A 27,368-nucleotide genomic window follows, 5' to 3' on the forward strand; every position below is an offset into this window, starting at 1 on the left:
AAAATAAATTTAAGATCACAAATACTCTGGGCCTATACCTTATAAGACAATTTTACTATTTTACGCAGTAAACTTGGGGCAACTGTGTTCGCCAACGCTCCTCTTGATCTCCACTTAACGCGAGATTTTTTTTAATTTCAATTTTTTATTGGACACTTTTTGTATTTTATATATAGTATACTGACGTAATGATATATTAATTGCTTGCTCCTCTTACAATAAAAAAGTTAAATATTATTAAGTACATCACGGTACTTACTCTCTTTCATCCTATATCAAGTCACTCCTAACTATTTCATCATCAAAATTAATCAAAAAATAATTTAATCCATTCATTATTTAAGAAAAAGAATTTTCAATTGACCCTTATTAATGCAATCATCTTTAAAAACATTTTTTTTTCTGTATAAGTGCATCTCCTACCTTACTCATTGAAAATTGTGAAAGGGCAAAGATGAAAGAAAGTTAAAATAATATTCCTGCATTCTTTCCATGTAAAATAACAAAACTTATATATAAGGCCGAGGTAAGAACAAAAAAAAAAAAAAAAAAAAAACCAACACCCATGATGAAAGTACCTTCAGACATTGAAGTAGGGAATCAAGTTTTTATATTACTTTATTGTTGACCTTAGCAGTTTAAGCAATACTAATTAACTATTATTTATTAAATTAGTTATATAATAATATAAATTTAAACACATAACAAGCATGAGCAGGCGTTGATTCCAATCAAGCCATTTTGCTTATAAATTGAGGTTTCCATTAAACCCTAAATTCTCCACAATACATAGTATCACTCTTCTTCTTAAAAGAAAGCTCGAGCAACTTCATCAATGGCTACTTGATTGCTCCTAATGAAATCTCTCCTGTTCAAGATGCTGAGTCTTCTCTCCACAAGGCCTTCAAAGGTATAGATCTTTCTCCATAAAAACCTTTTTTATGAAATCGTTTGGTATTTATTACTATAAACATCTCCTGATTTAGAACCCATTTTATTTGGCTCAGTCGCAAAGAAACTAAAATTTTTGTTAAGTTTTGGTTACCATGAGAATGTAATTGAATATTACGTATCTTGAGTTTTATTTTTGTAGGCGGGGGCACGTGAGAGGTAGCGCCAGCAATATTAGGTCACAGAAATTCTGTTCAAATTCAGCAAAATCAGACACCTTATGAAGACCTTTATGACGAGAATCTCATCAAACGCCTTGAGTCTGAGCTATCTGGTGACTTTGAGGTATTTTAATTATATAGCTTCTTATAGATTTATTAAAGTTAACAGTTTTTTTTCCACACTTGTGTATTTACAAGTTTAATCTGCAAATTAAACATAGAGAGCGGTGTATCGATGGGTATTAGAACCAACCAGATCGAGATGCTGTGTGTGGCAAATGTGGCCATTAGAAATAGCAATAATGTATTACATACACTGTGATTGTGAAATCTCTTGCATCTATTCATCTGAAGAGCTCTTGGCTGTGAGACGAGCCTATCACAATCGTTATAAGCGTTCTTTGGAAGAAGATGTTCTGCTCATACTAGTGGTTATCTTCGCCCAGTAAGTTATTGACTCTGAACTTTTAACATAGATGCACATACACTGAATACTCGAGCTAAAGACTACGGGTTAAACTAGCTTAGCTTATTACCAGGGAGCTATATAGATGCTCTTGTTAGGGGGGGTGTGTTTTGTGTGTTTTATGTTAATAAATGGTAGCTAAATATGAATCTTATAGTTGACTATGTGAGTGAAAAGTTGATCTCCCAATGAGTTTTTAGTGTAATGCATGCCTAGGACTCAAATCTAAGACCAATAATGGTTAAACAAACCCTGGCTTATTAACTGGCAAACTGAACTATATATATGTTCGTTAATGTAATATATATATGTGTGTGTGTGGGGGGGTTAAAGGGAAATTCTTCTTGTGTGTCGAGGATTGTAAACTTTTTTTTTTTTGGGTATAATATTTTTTCCTTCTGATAATTGAAAATGGTGCAATGTTACTCATTTTAACAAAGAGTTAACTTTGCACCAAAAAGTACTTTAAGTCCTCGATGCTTCTAAAGGGTAAAACTACACATTAATTAACCTTATATATATATTATATACACAGGATGTTGCTTCATATATTTAAAGGTTCAATAAGCAGTAAACTTAGTTGATTAATTATTTTGAGCAGCTTTTGGTAGGGTTGGGTGAGCTCGTACAGGTATGAAGGTGATGAGATGAATGCGAGGTTGGCACAAACTGAAGCAAACTTCTTCATGATGCTCTTAAACATAGAGTGGCAATCATGAAGAGGTTATAAGGATTCTTACTACCGAAGCAAGACTCAGCTTGTTGCAACTTTCAATCGCTACAGAGATGATCAGGCACTTCCATCACTAAGGTCAAATAATTATTTTCATTATATTTATTATTATTATTATTCTAAAAATGTTTCCTTATAAAAATTTTTATTGATTTTATTTGTGTAGAATTGCTGGATGATGCATCTGATAATTTCCTCAGGGCAGTGCATACTGCCATTCATTGCATCAGTGACCACCAAAAGTACTATGAAAAGGTATAATTACTTCTCTAACTATACATTTTTGATACACAACATTATCACTGTTGTTAGACCTAGCTCAGACCGAATCAGTTCGATTAGTCAGACCAAGAACCAGCCATATGTCATGGTTTAGTGAACCAATGCCCTAATCAGTTCAATGTCCTGTCCAATTCTGATGTCACTGAAAATACTTTTGTTATAAGATTAATAGATTAACCAAGCTGTAAAATTTCCTTTAGGTTCTACGAAATGCGACTAAGAGGATAGGGAATTATGAGGATGCATTGACGCGTGTGATCGTGACCAGGGCTGAGAGGGATTTGAGGGTATTAAAGATCTGTATTACAAGAAGAACAGTGAGGCATCTGGAGCATTCACTGCCAAGGAAGTTTCTGGAGATTACAAGAAGTTTCTGATCACTCTTTTGGGACAAGAAGATTAAGTTCTTCAACAATTCTAATGATGGAATCTGTGATGAATAATTGTGTGTGTGGTTGGGTCGAATTTAATTTCCTCTTCATTTGAGTCTGTTTCATTTCTCAGAGAATGTCTTTTTTTCCCCCTTCTCTTTTGCATGCGACGACTTGGACTCTCTATATCAATTGTTTGTGCAAGTTGGTTTTAGTAGAATAATGATTAATTTCTTACTTTCAAAATATAATCCATTTTCGATAATCCGCTCCATTTGTCAGCATTGGTTCCTCTTCTCGTCCTCTCTTTTCAACTCTTTTTTATGATTTTCAAAAATAAAAAGGTGTAATTGTAAATTTTTTCAAAAAAAAAATCATAAAATAAATACAAAATTGTCAAAATATTTTTTATTTCATCTTTTTTTAGCAAAATATATTTTATTTGATCAAAAAGCCAATGATTCCAAGGGGGAAAAGGGGGAAAAAAGAAAAATAAGGCTAGGTAACATGTTGGAGCATTATAAAAGGCATTAAAGAAAGGCACATTAAAGATTAACCCTTAGCTTGCAAGATGGCATCATCAAAGAAGGTTAATCAAGTCTTTTTTGGAAAGGCGATTCTCAAGAGTTGGAATACGTAGGCCCTGTTTAATATGATAGAAAGATTTTTGATGGAATTGGAATTAGAATTGGAATCAAAATTGAAAATGAAAATGGAATAGAATTGGATTATAAAAGTTTGTTTGGTATGGCAAATGGAATCCACGTATTATTTATTATTTAGTATGTAGATTTATATATTAAATGACTAAATAACGTTGATAAAAAAATATTCATTGCAAAGTCTTTTAAAGACTCTACCATCTATTCAAGCCATGTCCAAGACCAAAACTCCACCATCTCCGATCATATTCATGAAGCCTTACAAGACCTCAACACCGCCAAAAAATCTCAACCTTGGCTCTAACAACAACATAGCATCACAACCAAGACAGAAAAAGCCAAGGAAAAATAACTCATCGATAGGAGCTAGCGGTTCGTCATCTCACGAGGTGTGGCGGAGTTAAGCAAATCATGTGGTCAATGGAAGACTGTCGCCACCATGAACGTTGTGCTCAACCTTTGCTAGAACAGAGGTGGAGAAGCTCAAACCTAAAGAACCCTGAGATGCTGTCAATGAAGATCGAAACCAAGATCAGGGAAGATCAGAACCAAGTAGCAGTGAAACGAAGAGATTGAACTAAAACCATGGCAAATAACAAGATCGAACTTGGAGAAGCTTTTTGTGTTGTTGTCGGTGAAGGTTTGTTAAAAGCTGGAGGTTGAAGGTCGATGGTAACGATGACGACATTGGAGGGGGAAAAATGAGATTCCATGGAAAAGAATCCGATTCTTTAGGGGTCAGGAGGGAATCTGATTCTAAGGATTTTGGTATAATCAAGATTCTTGAGAATCCTAAATATGTCATACCAAACAAGCATAGACCAGGATTCCATGTCTGATTCCATTTCCTTACTTTCAATTCTTGGATACCAAACAAGACCTAAGGGTAAAGTTGAAATAATTAATGATAATGGTGATAATTATTTTTGAAAAAATTAATCAATTAGTTCTTCAACTTTTAATCTAGTTAAAACTCAGTGCCCATTTAGATTTTAGATGATCCAACTATTTGTTGGATTTAACAAAGGCACATACTAGATGTAGTGCAGATGTGCTTTTGAGGATTACCTAAACAGGCTTTCAATTCTCAAGTTTAACTTATCATGACTCAGTCCTTAAAATTTAATCTATTTTAAAATTATATCCCTACCATTAGCGAATGGTCGTGACTCTATAAAATATGGCTTACATGGCATCCATATCAACACTACTCATCATAATTGTCGATTTCATGTGTTTATAAAAATTGTTTTTATTTTTTTTTCTTTCATTTTTTTAATGTTGTGCCACATAAACCTGACGTGTTGCTTATATGAATGTCATGTAAGCAATATTTTACTGAGTCATCACCGTTTACTAACTACAAGGACAAAATTTTTAAACTAACCAAACTTTAGGGACATGCTTGCAATGAGTTAAATTTATAGAATTAAGTCATAATCGAGTTAAAAGTTTAAGGACCCATTCATTAATTTCCTATATATTTTTTCCTTCTATTAGCAATAAAAGAGGGATATGAGACAAGTTTTAAGGGATAGCCCTAGGCATTTGATGGGTGTCTTCTGAATTTGCGAACATGGCCGCCATTTCTAATAACCGTGAATGAGATTTTAACTAGCAAGTGTCTTTATTAGGTACAAGCCTGTGAGCTTTTTTTGAAGGAGATTAAGACGAAGAACTGGGTAACTCTAGGAAGCAATGCTAGTGAGGTTCGAAGCTTGACAATGACTATGTTGGACGTGAAACTTCACTCGGATTAGAGTGGAAGTGTATCTTACTATTACCTCTAGTTGCTTGAGTGTGTGCGCATGTCGGATCTCCTCCAGTAAAATGTTTATTCATGAGAATGAAATCAATCTCAATAATCAGATAACCATTTCAATCACATAAAAGTGGTCATATTCACAAACAACATGCCAAATCACTCAAGCAAGTTAAAAAACCATAATCCAATGCATGACCATGCAACTCCACTCTTATATCCTCCAAATTCTTCTAACAGAATCAATTAACTAATAGTATAAATATAGGACTAGTTCATGTATGACTAGTCTGGCCCAATTAGTTTTCCAATTGTGAGAGGTAGTCCGGTCGTAAGCTACTACGCTCACTCTTAAAACATGGATTCTCATTATCCAAATTAAAAGGGTGTTATGTGCTTGACCCGTACCAATTCCAATAAGAAAATGGTAATACAAGGCATTGATCGAACACTAGGGTTACTTGTGATGTTGGTATAGTACCATGTGGATTTAAGTTTCTTCTCCTAGGATGAACTCCTACCTATAATCATGTAATCATGCCTAAACATATATAGTTTGATGCTTAATTTCACAAAATTGAGCATTGCAAAATTGACGTGATTTACATAAATTTTCCAAAACAAGATATATCATTTTCATAAGAAAATACTAGATTTATGCATTTCACAATTCTCACAAACATATCAAGCATGTATAGAGAGAGAATTAGGTTTTTGATTACCTTAACCCTTAGATTTACCGATTTTACCCATGGTAGACAACATCTTGAGCCTTCTTTTTGCCCAGGAATTCCCACAATGTGTCACTCTACATTCCAACACATTTTTCATGAATAATCAACCATTTTCAATGAATTCTAGCAATTTGATTAGCTCAAAAAATCCCAAAATTCACTATCTCTCATGATTAAATCCATTTCTACTGCCCATTAGCTTAAATAAAGGGAAAATCATGCCTAAGTCCCACAGAACAAATTTAATTACCAAAAGGTCTCATGAAACATATAAAATACTCTCAAATTTCAAATCTTGTGCATTTACAATTTAGCAAAGGAAAATAACAACTTGGGTATGAGTTTAAATCAAGTTGTCATTTTCCAATGCCAAGTTATAAATGCCTTTTCTCAATTTCTAAATGTGCAAGAGTTAGGGCTTGAAAGTATTTTATGCATTTCATAAAACCTCTTAGTAATTAAAATCCTTACAAGGAACCTAGGTGTAAGTTTCCCTTAAATAAATTCTCATTAGTCTAAATATCCTCTTTTGAACTACTATATTTAAGTGTTTGTAGGTTTGGTTTGATTTGGTTTGGTTTTGAAGAAAAACCAAACCAATTGGTTCACCAAAACTTAGGAATTATTCAGTTTTTTCTTATAATCAATTTGATTTAGGTTTAGATCAAATTCGATTCATAATCAATATATATGTGTGCATGGGCACACGCATATTCATTGATATTTTTTAACTATTAATTACTATTTTCAAAAAAACTCTTGAGGACAAAAATATTTTTAACACACATTTAACTATTAAAACCCAATATATTATCAACAAAACAATTGATTATAAAATTTAAAAATTATCATAAACAATTATAGACAACATTTATCTATTCATAGGAAAAAATTAAACTTGGAAAAGAGAAAAAGACTTAGTCAAATTTATAAAAATATATATAATAGATATAATAAGACTTAGTTTGATTTGGTTGATGTTTCAATAGGTAAAAATCAAAATTGAACCAAACCGATTGGTTTTGTCAAAAGAAAAATCAAATCAAAGCTCAATTTGCATTGATTTTGAACACTCTTACTACATTGCCCTCAAATCATCAATTTACTATTGAGGGTTTGGTCAAAACTCGCCATCACAATCCTAAACCATCCTAAAATCCATAACCCAATGTTTAGAAACTTAAGCAAACTCCTAATAACCCATTTAAGGTCATATTAATCGGTGGAAACTATAACACACCCCACTTGACTACACAAAACTTAATAAAATTCATAATTAAAACATCGAGAACCCAAAATATTTAATAAATGTCCATCATAAAGGTCCTAATAATATTTCAAGTTTTCAACACAAAGATAGCTAGCTTTGGGCACAACCCTTCATTAAAAGTTCAACTCAGTGCACAAATAAAATAAATATTTAAGGAATAGAAATAAATGTTTGCAGTCAAGCATTACCACAAGCACAGAAGTCATCACATGTAGTAAAGTTTTCAAAAAAAAATATCATTCCTATGAAGATTAAAGCAAAGAAGAGTTAAAATTCATTATTTAGCCTTGAATTAGGTTGCATAAAATCAAGTATGAAATTCATGTAAAAGTAATATAAAATATTGTGAAAATTGTTGTAAAGCAAGTGAGAATTGATTGAAACTTTGAATTCAAGATAATAGGACTTAAGATTATCTTTCTCCTTTGTATTTTATAAAACTTAAATTAATTCCTCTCTCAAAAATATTTTTAATGAAAATAAGTTTTAATATAAGATTCTAAGTTACTTGAAAAAGCTTTCTCAAGACAAAATTAAATGTTTTTGCTAGCATTAAAAATTCTCAATTTCTTGAAAAATAATTAATGAAAACAAATTTGAGGCCCCAATCTTAATTTGACCATGAATGGCTACTAAAATATCTCTATTTTACCAACAAGACTAACCATTTATCTTTGTAAATTTTAAACCCAACACTATTTTATTCAAGTTGTACACATAAGTTAGCTTTTTCAAGCATAACCCAAATGGACACAAATTCTAAATGATAATCAAACACTTAGAAGCATTAAACAAAGGATAAAATAGACACACACATAACATTAGCCATCAAACAAGAGGAATAATCAAGTCTTAATTATATAAAGATTTAAAATAATCTTAGAACAAGAAAACTATCTACTCGTGTTGAAGAAAAGAGCTAAAACAACAAAATGTTTAGCATCCATGTCATAAACAAGAGAGAAAAAGGAAGAAAAACTCAAAAACTAAAAGAAATATATTTGAATATCTTTAAATCTTCAATCCTTGATTTAAGCTCTTTCAAGGACCTTAAACCTTAGCAAAACTTGAGCCCCAAGACCTTTAGAATTCATGTGTGTCTATCTAAAAGCATGGAAATGAGCTTAAGTAACCCTAATTTTCATTGAAAAGCTCAAAATGCATAGTAGCAATTATGCACCATCCACAATGGCTAACTATCCATCTGCCATTGCAATAGTTTATGCGTCGTGTGCCAGGACATATGGCAACATGCAGTTTGAAATCTCTTATCTTTGTGCCATGTGCTTTGGTTGATTTGCATACATTGTGACATATGACGCAGAGTTAACTCTTCATTTTCTTGTCCAATGCTTGCCGCCTTATACGTCAAATTTCATCCTTAAGCTCCAGCATCTCTCTATTAGCATAATTGCCCATTAAGGTCACCTAAACTACAGAAACAAATGTGAGATTTTCCAAAGATGAAACTAAGGCAAGATTTTTATAAAAATTGCCAATATATTCTATCACCAAAGCTTAGTTCAATCAAATCTCATTTTCCTATGTTTGTATCCAAAATATTTACATTTGAACCAAAAAAGTATATGGAAGTGTAAGAAAATGTTCTGAAGTGACATAAATTTCTAAAAGATAACAATAAACAATTTCTGAACACTAAAAAGTTGGACAAAATAAATCCAAATTTCCTAAGTCATGGCATAACGGCCAAAAACTAATTAAAAACAAAGTCCAATGCCACCTCTGTTTACGTCTGCAAACGGTCGAGAATTCCTCTGTTTACAAATTCCCTCTGTGATATACGCATATACAATTTTCCCAAAACCACTCATACTCTATTTCTCTTCCACAACGAACCAAAACAGTTTCCTAACCAGTTCAACAGTCGCATAAATAATCAAATTAATTATTTTGGCATTAAATATAATAGCCAACAACGGGGGGGACTATAATGTTACAAAAAAAAAAAACCACCCCCATTTCGGAGTCCACCACCTAACAACAATAAACCAATAGAAAATCCAATTAGAGATAGAGGAAGATGATTAACTAGAAGCTACCCAAGTGTTTTCTAGCTCCAAATTGTCATAAAGAGTCGAAAATCTCAAGCCCTACTAGCAGCTCTACACATGGTCTCTCTCGCCCTGTTGTTCTTTGTTCTATTTTTTTACTATTTCAGTGAATCTAATTATATCAGATTTCCAGCATCTGCTGCAGCGCAGATGTGCCCATTAGTTATTTACTAATCATTTCTGACCATAATTAATCCTCCATTATCTTAATTAATCCTAGGTTAAATTTTTGGGATGTTACATCTACATCCACTAATAGTACAATTCCCCTCTAAATTTAATAGATCTGGCTTGTTAACTTAGGATAAACGATTTAAAAAAAATTAATATTATCAAGTGTCATTTGATATTTATGAAAAATCTATGTTCTTCGTGCCCATAAAAATGGAGAGGATGAAACCTGCTAAATATATTTTTATTCTTTCAAATGAACTAAAGCATGAATTTTATGGTTCGGCTCAATTACGTTCTTACTGTTGACCCTTAAATCAATGTATATAGAGAAGTACCATCAGTGGATGTACACATTTCCGTGTGTGTGATGAATTGGACACAGTCGGCATGAGGGTTTTTTTTTTTTTTTTGATCAACATTCTTGTCTTGTATTGGATTTTTTTCATGCTTTCATTGATTTGAATTGCTTTATAATAATGATAAAATTCATTAACAATTAATAATTAATTAATTTAACCTTCGCCTGTCTCTAGAAGCTTTTTTTTTTTATGTAACATGATCTTTGTACCTTGTAATCACCTTAAAAAAAAAAAAACAAGGTTCGATGGAGATGGATGGCACAACAATACAAATACAACAAGTTAACTGGTAAACCACCCAACTTGACAAGTGTCATCGCCAAGCTTATGAGTGCCAAAAAGTTCTAACTAAACAAATTGAACATTAGATCACCATTTCATTTTGGGGCCATCACAGATCGTTAATTTTAAGGGGAAAACATTAAAAAATTTATTTTAAAAAAAATATTTAAATTACATTAAATTATCTAAAAGAAAATGATTAGCGTCAAATATTAAAGTTAACATTTAATTTTACAAGCTTTATTATCATAATTTTTATGAAAATAATACTTTAGTTTTAAAAATAACATCTCCAATTTTCAAGTATTTTTGTCAGTAAAATTTTAAGTTAAAATTAAATGTTTTAAAATATTGTGAAAATTTTAATTTTAATCTTAAAATAATATAATTACAATTTTCATGACCAATTAATCTAATAATTTTTTGTAAAAATTTGAGTTTTTAGAAGAATTATTTATTCTGTTAACTAGATAGCTTTATCTTCTTGTAAAAAGAATTAAGTCCATGAAATAATATTTTTCTAGTTGGACATTACCTCACGAAATGACAATAAAGATGTCAAATATCCTATAATATGAAATGAGAATTGAATTGTTAATTTCTATGCTGAACAGTATATATGCAGTTGGTTTCTAGACAGTGCGCAGGCCACAGGCTATAATATAATGATGATATATTCTTCTCCTAGAGTTGTAATCTAAACTAAAATATACATAAAATATTACTTGTAAATTCAGCCAAACAGGTCGACATTAACAATAAATACAGCTCACTGGAACTTTCCCAATGCTAATTATTGCAACATATATATACCCTGTTTTTAACTTCAAGCACTATATCACATCATTTTATCACTATATATAAAGATAAACTTTAGAACAAAATGACATTTTTGTTTTAAGATAATTTGATACTCCCTCTTGGACCTCTTTATAAGAAAACTATTGAGAATATTTTGTCTTCTATATAAGAAACTGACTATATATCCATTGTCTTATGTATTTAAAATAATTTTACCAAATCTCAATCATATTTATTGATTTTAATTGTAGGTTCGTGTAATTCAATTTTGTGTTTCTCATTATAAAAAATTTTGAGAAATAATTAACAAAAATATACGCAAATAAAAACTGAACAATTAATTTGGGAAGGTAGAAACCCAGCCCCTCCTTTACAGTATCAGTGCGGATTGTTATAAATGGAAGAAATAACCAAAGGAGAGAATCTCAATATTTTAATATTTGGAAAAATAAATATAAAGGAAAGAAGAATTTTATTTTGCTAATGATGTTATGAGTAACTTTAATTTCCCGTCATAAAGATATGACTTCCTTTTATTTACATAATCTTTAAAAATAATTATATTAATAATGTAACATTTTATAAATTACATTAAATTATCTAAAAGAATATGATTAGCTTCAAATACTAGCTAATTTATCATACCCATATTCATTATTTCTAAACTTCAGTTTCTTTTTTAGAAAATATTTTTCTCTAATATATGGCATTGTATACACTGATCTTGTAAAAAAACAGTGTTTACCAATTAGAGTTAGAAAAAAGTTGGGGAAAAAATAAAAGGGAAAAGAAGACTCTGACTTTCTAAAGAAACCTAAACATCAAGATTTTCATGACCTAAAGGGGTAATGGGTATTAATTAGTCTTTTTATTATTATTTATTAATAGGAATCCCCATCTAATATGTAAATTCTCATTACTTTTTACCATTTAATATATTACTTTTATGTTTTCTTTTTTTCTTTGGAAAAAAGAAAATATTCCTATTTATTGACTGCTAAAATTAAGGGAATCAAAAATTGAAAAAAAAAATATTATCTTAAACTTCCATTTTTCTTTAGCATAAAATAAAGTTTTTATTATATAAGATACTGAACTTCTAAGCAACTTTTGGATCTATTTATTAGGTCTTTTAATTATTGGAAAATTGTGCGTAAAATATGTTAGTTTGAACTTGATCCTTGATTTGAATTTGAAAGACAAAAATCAGTGAAGAACCACACATCTCCAAAACCTGTAATATGTAGCCGATGTCATTTTCAAATAAATCCTCTATTAAATCGATTATTTCTATGTAATATAAAATTCTTTTAAGTGGTATTTAGATTGATGAATTTAGATTTTACATTTATGATATTACCTTTAAAATTATTTGCTCGGAAAGTGTAAAACATTTTCATGAAGAAAAAAAAAAACAGATGAGCTAAGATCAAATTTGAAATAAAAACGAAATATTGAAAGTGACAAAATAAGCTGACCTCTATTATTCAATTGGCGATAGACTAGAAAGATAGATAAAAAAAAGAGGATCAAAGTGATTAAAATTTTAAATAACTATAATATATGAAAAACGTAAAATGATAAAGAAACTATAATAAAACATGAATTTAAATTTAAATTTAGACTTGTATGAAATCCAAATTTATAACTTTTTTATGTATCCAAATGGAGAATTTCACTCAAATCCAAATCTAAATTTAAATTCCTATTAATCTAAACACAACATTTTACCTTATTTTATTCCCTTAGCAAGAGTAAGCCTAGGGAATGACTTTATATATAGAAGCCCTCCGAAGGAGATTGCAAATTCAACAAAAATAGAGATCTAGCTAGCACGCGATCAACCACTGAGAAATTAAACCATGGCTACCCTTGTTGCCCCTACCGACCATTCTCCAAACGAAGACGCAGAAGCTCTTCGAAAAGCTGTCAAAGGTACAAACGGAATCGAATCGAATCTGTTTTTGATAATTCATTGAAGCCGTCAAAGCAAAACACTCATAACTATTATATATTTTGTGGGGTTTTGTAGGATGGGGGACTAATGAGAAGGGGATTATAGCAGTTTTGGGTCACAGAAATGCTCATCAGAGACAGCAAATCAGAGAAGCCTATCAACAACTCTACCATGAAGATCTCCTCAAACGCCTCGAATCCGAGCTCTCCGGCGACTTCGAGGTTATCTGTTCTTCTTTGGATTTTCTTTTGCTATATTATAAACTAAAACAAACACGGACGTACTAAATTGAAGTTGATTATGAATGTATAATTGATTGTTGGAAGCAGAAAGCAGTGTATCGGTGGATATTGGAGCCAGCAGATAGAGAGGCTGTGTTGTGTAACGTGGCGATAAAGAAACGGAAGAACGTGGATTACAACGTGATTGTGGAAATCGCTTCTGTTCATTCGCCGGAAGAGTTGTTGGTGGTGAGAAGAGCCTATCACAGTCGATACAAGTCTTCCTTGGAAGAAGACGTCGCTGCTTTTACCTCTGGCCATCTTCGTCAGGCACGTATATGGACAATTTTTGATTGACATATTTCTATAACATTTAATCATTATTAACCGTACTAATTTAGCTTTTTCTTAATTAACAATTAGTGGTTGATAATTATTTTTCCTCCTAAACTTTTTTTAGGAACGCTAGGCTAATAAAGGGTAGAGCAATATCAGCCTCCTTAAATAATTATAAATCTGTCATCTTCTTTTTTATATATATGCTTATGTGAATAATTGTAGGATTCATGCATGGTAATAGCAAAGCATTATGACATATTTTGACCATCTAATGTGGGACAAAAGAGTTGAAAATAGCAGTAGCAATGGCAAGAACCGACTTATTTTAGCTGTGAAACAGTGACAAAATTAGTCAAAATGCTTTGTTGTCGCTGTGTGGCTTCACAACTATTTCACATTAACAAACAACAAAGAATGACAAATATATGATAGAAGGGCAATTTTGTTCTTCAAAAAAATTGTTTATGGAGAATATTATCTCACCCTTTAGTACTAGTGCTTCTCAAAAATAGTTTAAAAGAAAAATGACCTTTAACCTAAAAATCATTCAATTGAATGGGCTTTGAAGGATCTAATTGAGGTAAAATTGTGGAAAAGAACCAAAAAAGCAAATTAATTCAGAAAAAGGACTAGATCGAAAATCTGCAATTTTTCTTCCACAATCTACATTTAATTTCCATGATCCTGCACTTTTTCTTCCATGTTTTTGCAAATCATGTCCTATTTTCAATTAATTTGTTTAATAGGTTCTTTTCTCCAATTTTTCCTCTAATTAATTCTGTCCTCGGGAGAAAATCTTGCTGTAGATAGTCCCTCATATTTCATAAGATACTTTTTAGAGTCATTAGATGTTTCATAATAAAAGATATTTTTTAAAATATCAACCATTAATAGAATTTATTTCAAAATTACTTCTCATTATTTCACTCTTAAATATCTTTCTCTCTCTCTCCCTGAATGATTCAGAATTTTTTCTTTTTAATGAAAATAAGATTCCATACTGTATTTAATTATTATTGTTGGTATTAACAATTTTACTATAAAATATTTTTATAATTATTTTATTCAAACAAAGTAAAAACATTAAAAGACTAGTATTAAAATCCAAATGATTAAGTTATATAATTAAATTAAAAGTAGTGTATGTGAGAATGTGTTTGGTTTGGAATAATGTAATGGTGCAGTTACTGGTGGGGTTGGTGAGCTCATATAGGTATGGAGGAGATGAGATAAATGGAAAATTGGCAGAAAGTGAAGCAGAAATTCTGCATGATGCCATCAAAAGCAAGAAAGCTAACTATGAAGAAGTCATAAGGATCATCACCACCAGATCCAAAACTCAACTTGTCGCCACTTTTAATCGCTACAGAGACCTCCATGCCACTTCCATCTCTAAGGTATTAATTAATTACTTTCTTCCTTTTTCCTGTATTATTACTTGGCAAAATCAAATATATATATATATATATACTCATCTAACAAGTTTTACAATATAGACCATTAATGATAAAGCTCAATCATTAGACTTCTGTGTAACGTATCCAACCCTATTATCATTTGTTTCTTATATGCATAAATAAGCTCAGATGTAGTATATAATAAAATCTAGAACAAATTACATTGACCATAAATTTATGAACATAGTAACTTTAAATTACTGAAAATTGAATTGGTCATTGAACTAATTCTAAAAAATAATGATCAAAATTATAGTTGACTTGTAGTTAAACTAATCATAGACAAAACAATTTCATAAAACTGGTCAAAACACAGGTTCATCAACTTGTCAAGTTGACATAGATTTCAATACTATGATTAAACCAATACAAAGTATGAGAAAACATATTTTGTATAAAATTTTATTTGTAAGTGATAAATATTACAAGTCATTATTTGTATTTGTGCAATACAAAGGGAAACATATATAGTTAGATGCTAAAAAAAATTAATTGTTGTAAGTGATCAAATGAAATTATTATTACAATTTATGTGACTTTCTATTCAACAAGCTTTTTAAAAAAATATTTTATTTGTAATATTTGAGAATTTAGGTGTAATTCTTTTATACTTTATTCCATTTCTAAGGAAAAAAGCATCACATGATTATTTTATGATTTTTCTTTCTATGATAAATGTGTAGAAACTGTTGGACGAAGCATCAGATGACTTCAGCAAGGCATTGCACACAGCAATTCGTTGCATCAATGATCGTCATAAGTACTATGAAAAGGTCAGATATATATTTCATTCTCATCTTAGTCTCAAATCTCTCTATTAATTTCACTATCAAGCAAGAATAATAATGAATTTTCCCAAGAAAATTATAAGAACATTAATATGTATGTGTGTGTGTGTGTGTGTGTTATGTAGGCTCTGAGGAATGCAATCAAAAGAATTGGAAGTGATCATGAAGATGCAGTGACTCGTGTGGTGGTGACAAGAGCTGAGAGAGACCTAAAGGACATCAAAGAGCTTTATTACAAGAGAAACAGTGTCCATCTTGAGCATGCAATCTCCAAAGAATATTCTGGCGACTACAAGAAATTCCTCCTCACTCTCTTAGGTCAAAACAATTAACGGTCGATCGATGTTGAAAATAAATGAAATGGACTGGGTTGATAGATAATAAAATGGACTAAAATAAGATTATCAATTGATAGAGGTGAGAATGATGCATGATTCATATCAATCCACATTCCCACATCTTTATTATCACTCTAATACTCTCATATATGTCTCTATCATTTCCAACTCTCGATCAATCTATAACCTTATTTCAGTCAATTCTTTCTCTACCAACCCGACCATTCTATTCCTTTCCAACAACCAAACAGGTTCCAAGTGATTAAATCGTGTGTTAATACAAGAATTTTTCACCATGTACTGCTTCTAAAAAGTATCTGCACATGAGTTTGAGTCTTATGTTTGTTAGGGTGTTCTTTTTAATTTGTTTCTTTGACAGTTTCAGAGTGTATGTCTTGGTCTAGCTATGTCAACTTTAATGACTTGCTTCAATGTTTATTAATAATGGAGTATCAACTAATTACTTGGCCTTTGTCAATTCTAAGATTTTTAATTTTTGGGGTGAAACGGGGTCTAATAATTCATTTCTAGAATTAGTTTTGCGTTTGTATTAGTTTCCATTTTTAAATAATTTTTCTAATCCAAATGATTAACGATTTCACTTTGTTTTACCCACAATAACTCACACGAATTATGTTATTTTTGTATAATAATATCACATAAAAATTGTGCAAATATATTTAAAGAAGTAGTGTGGCCCTATTGGGAAAAGTGGTCACATTTAGTGTCCAACCATACCTCAAATATGATTGTCTCTAGTAGGAAGATACCTATGATTATAAGAAGTCAAAAAGAAATATTAGTGATTAAATTAAAAGTATTGCTAAAAAATACAATATATGGGGGTAAAATTAAGAGATCAAATTGAAATTAAATGAAATTGAAGGATAGAAGAAGTAAATTAAAAGTAAATTCACTTAAGGCTTCAAATTAAAATAAAATAAAATGGGAAAATGAAATTAAGGTAAGTTAGAGCTTATGTCCTCTAACCCTTTATTGATTTATATTTTTTTTTTTTTAGTTTTACATGGGAAATGTTTCTTTATTAATCCAAGTTGACGTTCTGCTTTGAACATAAGGTTTTCAGTTTTCAGTTTCTTTCAAGGGGGAAAAAATATAATTAACAACTTATAAAAGAAGTTGAACATGGCACTTTAAACCACAACAGAGGCCGGTAAACTAAATTTAAAAACAAACTAAGAATAAAAGTATATAACTTAACCAAAAACAATTGTAAATAAGCCAAATGTGAAAACTATACGACATGGATGGGTATTTTGGATTTGGCACAGCTGATGAGTCCAGTGCAAATGAAGGAAAAAATAATTCAATGCTTAATATGATTCAAACTTCATTTCCTTCGATCCTCAACAACGTTAAAACAAAGAGAGATGATGATGGTGACGTTTATGTTAAAAATGAGGAGGAAAATGATAGTTAGATCTCAAAATATTAAATTAATGATAGTTAAGTCATAAACAAATTTTGTCTTTTAAAAATAAATTGAACATATTGATTCAAATAATTACAAATCCAAAAATTTCAATTGCAAATAAATATTTAAATATCAAATATAACTTTTAGATTGTAACAAAAAATTTTATTTGTAATTTTTTAAATTGATATTTAAAATTCAATTTTTAAAAAACTTTATCCCGAAATGAGGTGTTAGAATTGGCTTTTAAAGAGCTCATATGACATTCTTATCTAACTGCATTATATATTTTGTCCAAAAAAAAACGTAGTGTCCAAGGAAGACGATCTTTCTAGAGTACACTTAAAAAATTAAAAAATTAAACAAGCACTATTTGAGGTATAGTCTATAACGTATGCCACCCTGCCACGTATACTCTCTTCAATTTTATTTATTAGTTACATTCAATGATATTTTTTGTATATGTAGTTAAGCTTTTGTCATGTAAAATTGAAAATGAGACAATATAATACTGGTTCTCCAATCAAGAATTGATTGAATTGTCTGGACTAAAACCATCTCAAGAGCATACAGATGAAAGTCAAAGATGATGATGATGATAAAAATAAAGACATGCATCAAGTCTAATACAAATGGTAACTATTCATGGCATGCAAGCTCAAGGAATACAAACCAAAGCTTATTTTTCATGAGTCAAACAAAGACCACCAAGTTTGTTTTTAAAAAAAATATTATAAAATTTCTAATTACTCTCCTCTTGCAATCAACGCTAGTAAGAAATCCTTGTAGTTTCCCTTTGTAACCTCCGCAATTTTCTGGGATAAAGAAACTCCATGATGCTTATGGTACTCTTGTGTGATCTTGCTCATGTCTATATCAGCTCTTGTAACTATCACACGTGTCAATGCCTTCTTTGTGTTCTTATCTTCTGCTCTCATCGCTGCATCCAAAGCCTGAGGCCAAAAAAAAAATCAATAAAAAAGTCATAGAGAGAGAATATTTTTTAATTAAATTATATAAACGATTCTCTTAATTTCTGGATTATGTGAAAATTAAATTACTTTCCCTCCTTGCAGAATTTGATACTATTTATAAGATAGAAAGAGGAAAAAAATATTTTATCAACATGTTATTTTTTTCACAAAATTTCTACTTTCATTCCATTAAATATTGGTAAGAGAAAATATATTTAATAAGGATAAAGTTAAAAATTATTAAATTTTTATAAAGAGTTAGTGAATCTTGAAGATTTTTTTTTATTTCAGTGAAATATGTTGAAAATAATTTATAAATAAAATCGAATGAAACAAACCTTAAGCTGCTATTATTATTAATCAGCTAATAAATTCATGTTCAATTACACAAAATTTCCTCAAATTGATGATCTAACATGTAAGACACAATCATGAACCATCCAAGAATTTTGAGTTTGTATGTCATTAAGTTGATATATTCGACTTAATTCACTAACAAAGTGTAATATTTAGCGTTTTACACAAGGACAGATTATATTTGCATATAGCTCAAGATTTAATAGGTTTTGTTTGTCAAGTTTTAACACTAGGGGTTATTTAAACATGATTCAAACTTCAATTGAATTTGTATCTCTTTAAACTCGTAGAGAGAGAGAGAGAGAGAGACCAAATCTAATTAATTAATTGGAAGATGTATCTTACCTTGCAGAAGTAAGTTTGAGGAGCACAAAGACATTGCACAGTCTCTTTCAACCTCGGATCCTCAAGATCCTTCTCAATGGCAGTGAGGTATTAATCAGTAATTAAAATCTTCAAAATAAAGCTCAAAATCAAGAATTTATGGTGCAATATCTACATGGTTAATCTTTTTATAAATGTTGACATAGTTAGAATTGGTTAACCCAATAAAAGAAGTTTTGAATTTGGTTTTTTTTTTTCAAATTACCCACATTTAATGAAGGTAATTCATAATTGCTAATGTTATTTATTTTTTCAATTATTCCTGACATATGGCATTTTGAATTAAATAAAAACGTTAAAGATCTAGACAATTTCTAAAACAATTTATGTTAAGTACCAAACAAATATTCTAAAAGCATCCTTATAGAAAGGACTGGAAGAAGTATAGTATAAAAATAGGAGAATGATAATAAAGTTCTAGAATAGGAAATTTATTATAGTTGGATCTGAAAATTTTTTTGAAAAACAAATTATAAATATTGCTTCAATCAATTGCAAACGGGAATTCAACTGCAAATTAAGAGTCACATTTAGAATTAAAATGTCTTATTTGTAACTAGAATTTCTAAATCTCCAACTATTTAAATCGATATTTGTAATTCATTTTTTTAAAAAATTTATATCAAGAATTTAACTGTCTTTTTTTATCGGGACTTAACTGTTATTTTTTTTATAAAAATTTCAGAAAATCTCAGATGCTATACAAAACATGAAATTCATACTTCTAGGTAGAGCATGTATAATATAATACCTCATCAAGGTACTTGCCAAACATCTCATGATAATGTTTGTAGATGGCTAGAATATGAGCCTTGCTTCTTGTAGAAAAAATCCTTATGACTTCATCATCTTCAATAATGGGCTTATGTGGCCCATTATTCTTTTTGACATGAAGGGCTTGGGCTTCTGATTTTGCAATCTCATCTCTCACTTTTGGGCCTTCATACCTATAGGCACTCGCTAGTGCAACTAACAGCTGTTGCAAAAAAGAAAAAGAAAAGAAAAAAGAAAACAATAATTTTAACAAAGTAATAATAATAGTAAAAAAATATTTTATAGTTATATCGAAAAAAAAAAAATTTTATAGTAGCACATGGACACTAAATCTACTCTAGAATATATGACTGAACTCATTTATTTTACCATCTCTATGTATATCTTTGAAAGAAACTAGCAGATAAAAACAAAGCACCAAGAAGATACTTCTTTTTGTGTTTAAAAAAAAATGAAATTGGTTTTAAAGAATTGGCAAGGACAATTTCCTATAACTATAAACCGGAACCGTCCAATTTTAATATAAACAGGAAAATATTTTCCTGTTTAGTTTTGCGTTTGCCAAAATTGTGGTTTAGGTAGAATTAATTTGCAAACACAATTTTAGACAAAATTGAAGTTTGTTGAAACTGAGGTTGGCCAAAAGTTGCTACATGTTGCTTCTTTCTTAATTATTGGACTTAAACATCGTTTTGGTTAAAAAAAATTGAGAAAATATAACTTTTAATTCTTATAGACGGTAGCTTCGCTTCCTTTTCAATTATTTTGTCAATTCTAAATTTTAAATTTTTTACTCAAAACGATATGGTCTTTACAATTTTTTTAACTTAATAAATTACCATCACTGATAAATTGTATTGAATTACAATTTAATAATTAATAATTAAATCATAATTAAAAATTAGAAACTAAAAGTTATATTATCTCAAAAATTATGTTGTTTAATTTTTATTTTTTAAAGTTTCTAAGTCCTAACTATGATTCTTGAAATTGTATTATTTAGTAACTACCCTGAACAAAACATAGTTTGCATTTCAAAATCATGATTTTCAACGTTTGAACGCAAAACCAAAGACGTATTATTTATTAACTGACCTTGCGTTCATGGGTATGGACGTGAGTAGCAATTTCTTCTTCTAAGGAGTGATCGAAGAGGGGATGATAAGCTTTTCTAGCTCCCAGGAGTTGATCGGCGGATCTGGTGCATGCAATCTCAATCAGCACTCCGTACGCCCGTTGCCCCTTCAGCAATGCCTCCTTCGCTAACCGCGCGTCCCTTTCCCACGCATGCATCGCGCGTAGCACCACCGCATTCTTCCCCACATTCACGCCACACATTAGTGATTAGTAATTTATTATATTTCTGAGCTTTTATTTTTAGAAAAATTACATGTACTCCCATATAAAAAATTAATTGCCTATAAATTTCATCCACTTGTAAGTACCAAGGTTTGATATGTAAACATTAGAGTTTGGCAAAATAATTACCTATAAATTTCATCCACTTGTAAATACCAAGGTTTGATATGTAAATATTAGAGTTTGACTTGTGAAGATGAATAAATTATTTTCCTTATTTGAGCCCTGAATATAATTTTTTCTATATCTTTTTTACTTTCATTCGTATGATGTTTAATTAGTAAATATTTTTTAAATAAAAATCAAATACTCCCTCCATTTAAAAATGTAAAACATTTTTTGAGGGGTGGGATATTAAAAATTTAAGACATATTTAGTCTTACATTATTAAGATATAGTTAGTTTTTCAGGAGTGGGGTAAATCTAAAAGATATAATTAGTTTAAAAATAAATAACTACTTTATTGAGAGGTAAAATTTAATTAAAAATACTTTATATTTTGTAACGGAAGGGATACGTTTTCAATCATTTGAACAAAATTAAATTACAGAATAATCACATATACCACAAAGCTTTTTTATAATTATTCAGATTTTTTTTATTTCAAAAATATATATTTTCCCTTAAAATTATCAATATCAAATATCATATATATGTATAATTTAAGGAAAATGACCATGAAATCATAAAACAATAAATTTATGACAGTTAATTTCCTAATAAATTTTTTTGAAAAATTAATTATAAATATTGATTCAGATAATTATAAATTCAACAATTCTAAATACAAATTTAAATTTTAAATATAATCCTTGCTTTACAGTTAGAATTTTTAATTCTAACTGTTTGAACTAATATTTGTAATTTATTTTTCAAAAAAATTATGCCAAGAAGAAATTAAAAGGCAAAAAAAAAAGGTACCTTGAAACGCATAAATTCATGCTTGAGAAGACGAACACAATGATCATCCCACTTGTGAAAATTACGTTCATCCTTTATGAAGAAATGGGGCATTGCCTCTCTAAAAGTTTCACTTTCCTTTGGGTCCCATTTTCCCAATGTTGATATCACCGATTTCTCATCAATTCCATGCCCTTCATTAATTAACCAACAAAATTGTTTCGATATAAATAATAGAGAGAGAAAAAATACATTATTCTTATTTTAGCAACATATTACTAAGTACATTTTCAACTTAGTCCTCCATATTACTAAATAAATATTATCATTTCCCTTCTACTTTTTTTTTTGGATCTCATCACGCTAATTGAAAAGGTTCCATGCAATTATATTACTTAATCACCTGAATAAATCACCTAATTAACATTAACTTTTAAGTGGGACTGTAAAAGCTGAGGGAAAAAATTAAGAGAAATTAAAGCTGTTGTGGATCAAAATGAGAACTTGAGGATCTTGAAGGTCATAAATACAATTTTTCTCAAACAGAAAAAAAAATGAAAACCTAAAAAACTAAAATAAAATATTTGAGCTGCTCCAAGTTTATTCCTTTCCCAGAAACGAGGGAACACCCAGCCGAAAGAATAGAATTAGTGAAAATTTTTATATTTCAAAAATGAACGAATTTTCCAAAAAGAATATAATTTTTTAAGAATAAGGAAAAAAAAGCAGAAATATAATTTTTCAAAAAAAAAAGAATGAAAGGGAGGAACCTGAGAGAGCACTTGAAAGAGCTTCGACTTCATGGTTGATGCGTGCCATTGATGCTCCTGATTGACTTCCCAGTTCCCTCTCAAATGACAAAACCATGGATCTCTTCTATTTATAGAATATCTGGAGCCCTTTTTTGTCATTTCACTTTTGCCATGCACCTAACTTGTTTCATCCACTTAGAAATTAGGGAAAACATTTATAATTTTATTAAGTTTTGTTATTGATCTTTGCATTTTTTTCCCCCAATGTTCCTGATACCTCTAGATGTTATTGTTTATAATGTTAGTCTTTCTACTTTTAAATATGTACACAAGGATGATGATGTGGTATTTAATTAAGAACCTTGTTAAATTATCTTATGTGTAACTAGAAATATTAATGAAGATGCTAACATGTTTAAAATACAATGAGTTGACAATTTGAATTAGCATAAAATAAAAGAGGGACAATTGCTTTCCAGATGAAAACTATTTTGGTGGCAGAATTTGTAAATGTCGGAAAGTGATTTAATTTCTAGTCATTGTGGGTTAAGCATTTTTATCTTGTGCATCAAATGCCCTAATTTTAATATTATTAGTGTCAGATCATTATTCTTCTAAGTATTTAAAAATATAAGGATTAACGTTGTTGATAGGAAAAACCATAAGGACATAGAATATTGAAAAAAAAAATACATAAAGCAATAACAAAACACAATGAAACTAGAAGGACCAGTAGTTATACTTTTCTCTAATAATTATACACCTTAACAAATACTTTGCATAGCATAAAAATCAAAGTCAACCCACCCCCAATTGAACTAATAAACTATTAAACCAATATCCTAAACAGTTTAATAAAGTGTTTTGTTTATGACAAATTTAATCATGGTTTGATTACGATTTTGACCATCAACTTTTAAACAAATGTCTCAATCAGTTCAATAACCAATTTAATTTTTAATACTTTCAGTCGGCCTAATACTCTTTATAAGATGTTTTAGACATTCACATAAAATGAGAAAAATTGTTACAAGAGAATTTAGAATTTATTTATTCAAAATCATATTGAAGTATTCTAATTGTATCCTGTTTATCTTCATTCTTTGTAAAAGAGATATCATAAGCCTAATATGATTCAATTCAAACTGATGTTCAATAATTTTCGTTTTAAAAAAAATTATTTTCTATAATTAAATTAAAACGGAATAAGGGTCAGAAAATTACTTATATGCCCCTCCCACACCTCAGAACTGATTTGGATTAACAAGTTATATGCATTTTGGGGAGTAATTAAAACACTGATCACACTTAGGTAAAATTGTATTACATGTATTGTGAAAACGATCTGTATGTTATTTCATTAATTTATCATGAAAAATTATTAAACATATATAAAATCAATAAATATATAAATATATGTGTGTGTAAATTTATAGAGAGGGCTGCATTATTTATTTGTAATTTTGGCTTCATATATAAAGATTTTAGTCACATTATTTATGTGTCACGAAAAATATTTATCATTTCCATTTTCTCATATATGAATATCTTACTAATCTCTGACATAAATCCTTTTCATATTTTAACCATTGGTATATTATTTTATTTTATTTAAAAGTTTTTATTTTTTATTTGAAAGAATTTTGAAATAAAATAAAAAATTTAAATAATTCAAATTTTTTTATTCCTTATATATTTTTATTCATTAAAAATTTAGATATATTGAATTTTCAGGAAATAAAATAAAAATTATACAAACTAATAACTTAAAAATAATCATGATTTTAATAAAATAAAAATAAGATCTGAGTTGTTGAAATCAAATGTGAACTATCTTTAAAAAAAATAAACACAAGATCTTAAAAAAAATAATCATGATTTTAATAAAACAAAAATAAGATTTGAGTTGTTGAAATCAAATGTGAACTATCTTTAAAAAACATGAACACGAGATCCTTGCTAAATGAACAATGCGGAACACTACCTCATATAAGAGTTTATAGATAATGAAGAGGAAAGAAAAAATCTATTACTTTGAATAAATAAAAATACAATCACGTGAAAATCATGTTATATTTTATTTTCTTATGCATTTTTAATACATGACACATCAATTATTGCAATAAGAAAATATCAAATATAATTAATCAACAGTCAAAAATTTTCATAACTAATGCCTCTCAGTATAAAGGCACCTTTCCTTGCCATGCACGCGTAAGGTATGATAATATTCTTTGCTTCAATTTGTGTCCGTACTCTATATATAAAAAATTTGTATCCATACGATATGATGAAAATCTCTTATTATAATAATCCTTTCTTTGAATGAATATAATATTTTGGCCGCCCAAAAAATATTGTATAGCTTTTTTTCATATGATATATTAATATTGTTTAAAAAGTTTGATTCGTTTCTAGCCAAAATCCAAGCAAGGAACAATTACGTCTATATCTCACAAAAGAGAATCAATTACTATAAAATTTATTAACAATTGAATTAAAATTATTATCCCTTAGTTTAGATTTTTGACAATAATTTTAGTTTAGTTGTTAATGAATTTTATAGTAATTGATTTTCTTTTTTGAGACTTCAACATAATTCTTCCCTAAACTAAACTAAACCAATCAATTTGCATAAAAATAATAGTGATCATTTTTTATTAAGATTGTTTGGTTTTGTTTTTAAAAGGTTTGATTCATTTGTGGATCAAGTTTTAATAATTTGTTAAATATATAAAATTATCTATTATGATAAGCATATTTTGTCTGTTTTTTCCTTTCTGTTCCAACTTCAATTCACATCTACAATATTATCATTCATGAATGATAATGAACATTCTTATATATAAAATAAGAATATCAAATTTTATCATTAATAAACACCAAAGTATATGCATATGTAAGTTGCATTAGTTAGATTTCATCATAAATTGTGTTGATGACTATAATGAAATTTAACTCTTTCTTAATCAAATAGTGAAAATTCTTATATTTTGAATCATACAAAAGAGAAGATCATTCTTGAAGTAACACTAATATAATGTCTTGGTTAAGTTTAGAATCTGAAAGAGAAGAAAATATGTTGAAATATGATCTAAAATAATGATTGTAAAGAAAACAAAAGTCACAATATAACTTACATATACAAAGTGAATATTCAAACTCTTCTAATAATAAATTTTGATCCATTTTCCTCAATTGGTTTATTTAGTTGGGTTCGATGTGGTTTGTTTTGTTAGACTTTGAACACTCATATAACAAATTAATAAATAATTGGTTAGAATTAAATCATGAATATATATAATCCATTGCTTATAATAATATAATAATCCATGTGTTGCTTTGCATGCAGATTGTACATTAATAAATCATTGCTCTGAATGGATATGACAATGACACAATAATACTTTACTTTTCATGTAAGAAAATCATGTACTTTAATGCATATAACCTTTTATATATATATATATATATATATAATTTTCTTACCAACAATGTTATTCATATAATAATATAATAATCCCATGTGTTACTTGCATATATAATATAATAATAAATAATAATACCTTGCTTCCCATGCGCGTCATGTAGGAATTAATTTGATGCCCAATCATTGTGTTGATAGTTCAAATAAATGTTTGTTAGTTTTTAACTCCCAAAACAAGAAAATAATAATAATTTTATATCCTTGGGTGTAAACATAAATACGCTTAAAATATGGTGCCAATTCTAATTCCAAATTAATTTGGATTATAGCCCTATGTTTTAAGCTATTCATACCATTTAAGGCTTAAAAATAACATCACTTTTTATAAGTTTTAAATTATATAAAAATAAATTTCATGAATACAACAAATTGTTTTATTAATTAAAGATAAAACAATTAGATCGAACAAATTAATCTGTATATTGAAAATCATGAAATATCAATATCTAATATATAGTAAAACATAATTTTACAAACTATGGATAGCATTGCATTTAGTTGTGTTGAAAGAACTTATAAATTGTAATTATCAATGTCAAAAAATTGCAATTAACTTCCAAAAACTTGCAAAAGGATTTTAGGGAAATTCTATTTGATAAACGAAACAATGAATCAATAAAATTTAATAACAACAACATTTGTAGTAAAATTAATGGATTATGTACTTTCAGTCCCCTTGTGTTTGAAGTAATATGATCTTGTAAATTTAATTTATATCATTTTAATTCTCAATATTTTGTGAAGTTATCTACATAGTCCTCAAAAA

General features: G+C 29.0%; 2 protein-coding genes and 1 pseudogene across 2 annotated transcripts; 2 read left to right on the forward strand and 1 right to left on the reverse strand.

Moving 5' to 3' along the window:
- Positions 1-793: 793 nt before the first annotated feature.
- LOC129300971 (annexin-like protein RJ4) lies at positions 794-2,996 on the forward strand (annotated as a pseudogene).
- A 9,902-nt stretch (positions 2,997-12,898) lies between these two features.
- On the forward strand, positions 12,899-16,596 carry LOC129300973 (annexin-like protein RJ4). The gene is made up of 6 exons (XM_054939564.1): positions 12,899-13,015; positions 13,113-13,258; positions 13,367-13,588; positions 14,782-14,994; positions 15,738-15,827; positions 15,968-16,596. Exons 1-6 carry the CDS (start codon positions 12,943-12,945, stop codon positions 16,172-16,174), a joined length of 951 nt encoding a protein of 316 aa, XP_054795539.1. The 5' UTR covers positions 12,899-12,942; the 3' UTR covers positions 16,175-16,596.
- A 1,595-nt stretch (positions 16,597-18,191) lies between these two features.
- Positions 18,192-23,209, reverse strand: LOC129300972 (annexin D4-like). Its single transcript, XM_054939563.1, has 6 exons — positions 23,134-23,209; positions 22,385-22,557; positions 21,200-21,418; positions 20,082-20,306; positions 19,292-19,360; positions 18,192-18,568 (listed from the first exon to the last, which is right to left on the reverse strand). The coding sequence occupies exons 1-6, from the start codon at positions 23,180-23,182 to the stop codon at positions 18,362-18,364; spliced, it is 942 nt and encodes a 313-aa protein (XP_054795538.1). The 5' UTR covers positions 23,183-23,209; the 3' UTR covers positions 18,192-18,361.
- Between the last annotated feature and the right edge of the window lie 4,159 nt (positions 23,210-27,368).

The sequence above is a fragment of the Prosopis cineraria genome, unplaced genomic scaffold, assembly GCF_029017545.1.
Source record: "Prosopis cineraria cultivar Desert tree isolate PC_DT_omini unplaced genomic scaffold, ASM2901754v1 PC1831, whole genome shotgun sequence".
In the NCBI taxonomy this organism is placed as follows: Eukaryota; Viridiplantae; Streptophyta; class Magnoliopsida; order Fabales; family Fabaceae; genus Prosopis; species Prosopis cineraria.

Bases quoted from the DNA above. Each gene is read 5' to 3' on its own strand.
- LOC129300973 (XM_054939564.1), top strand. From the start codon at position 12,943: ATGGCTACCCTTGTTGCCCCTACCGACCATTCTCCAAACGAAGACGCA. The intron at 13,016-13,112 runs GTACAAACGGAA...GGGGTTTTGTAG, and splicing joins TCTTCGAAAAGCTGTCAAAG to GATGGGGGACTAATGAGAAG. The intron at 13,259-13,366 runs GTTATCTGTTCT...TGTTGGAAGCAG, and splicing joins AGCTCTCCGGCGACTTCGAG to AAAGCAGTGTATCGGTGGAT.
- LOC129300972 (XM_054939563.1), bottom strand. From the start codon at position 23,182: ATGGCACGCATCAACCATGAAGTCGAAGCTCTTTCAAGTGCTCTCTCA. The intron at 22,558-23,133 runs GTTCCTCCCTTT...TAATTAATGAAG, and splicing joins TCTTTCAAGTGCTCTCTCAG to GGCATGGAATTGATGAGAAA. The intron at 20,307-21,199 runs GTCAGTTAATAA...TTTTTGCAACAG, and splicing joins TCCATACCCATGAACGCAAG to CTGTTAGTTGCACTAGCGAG.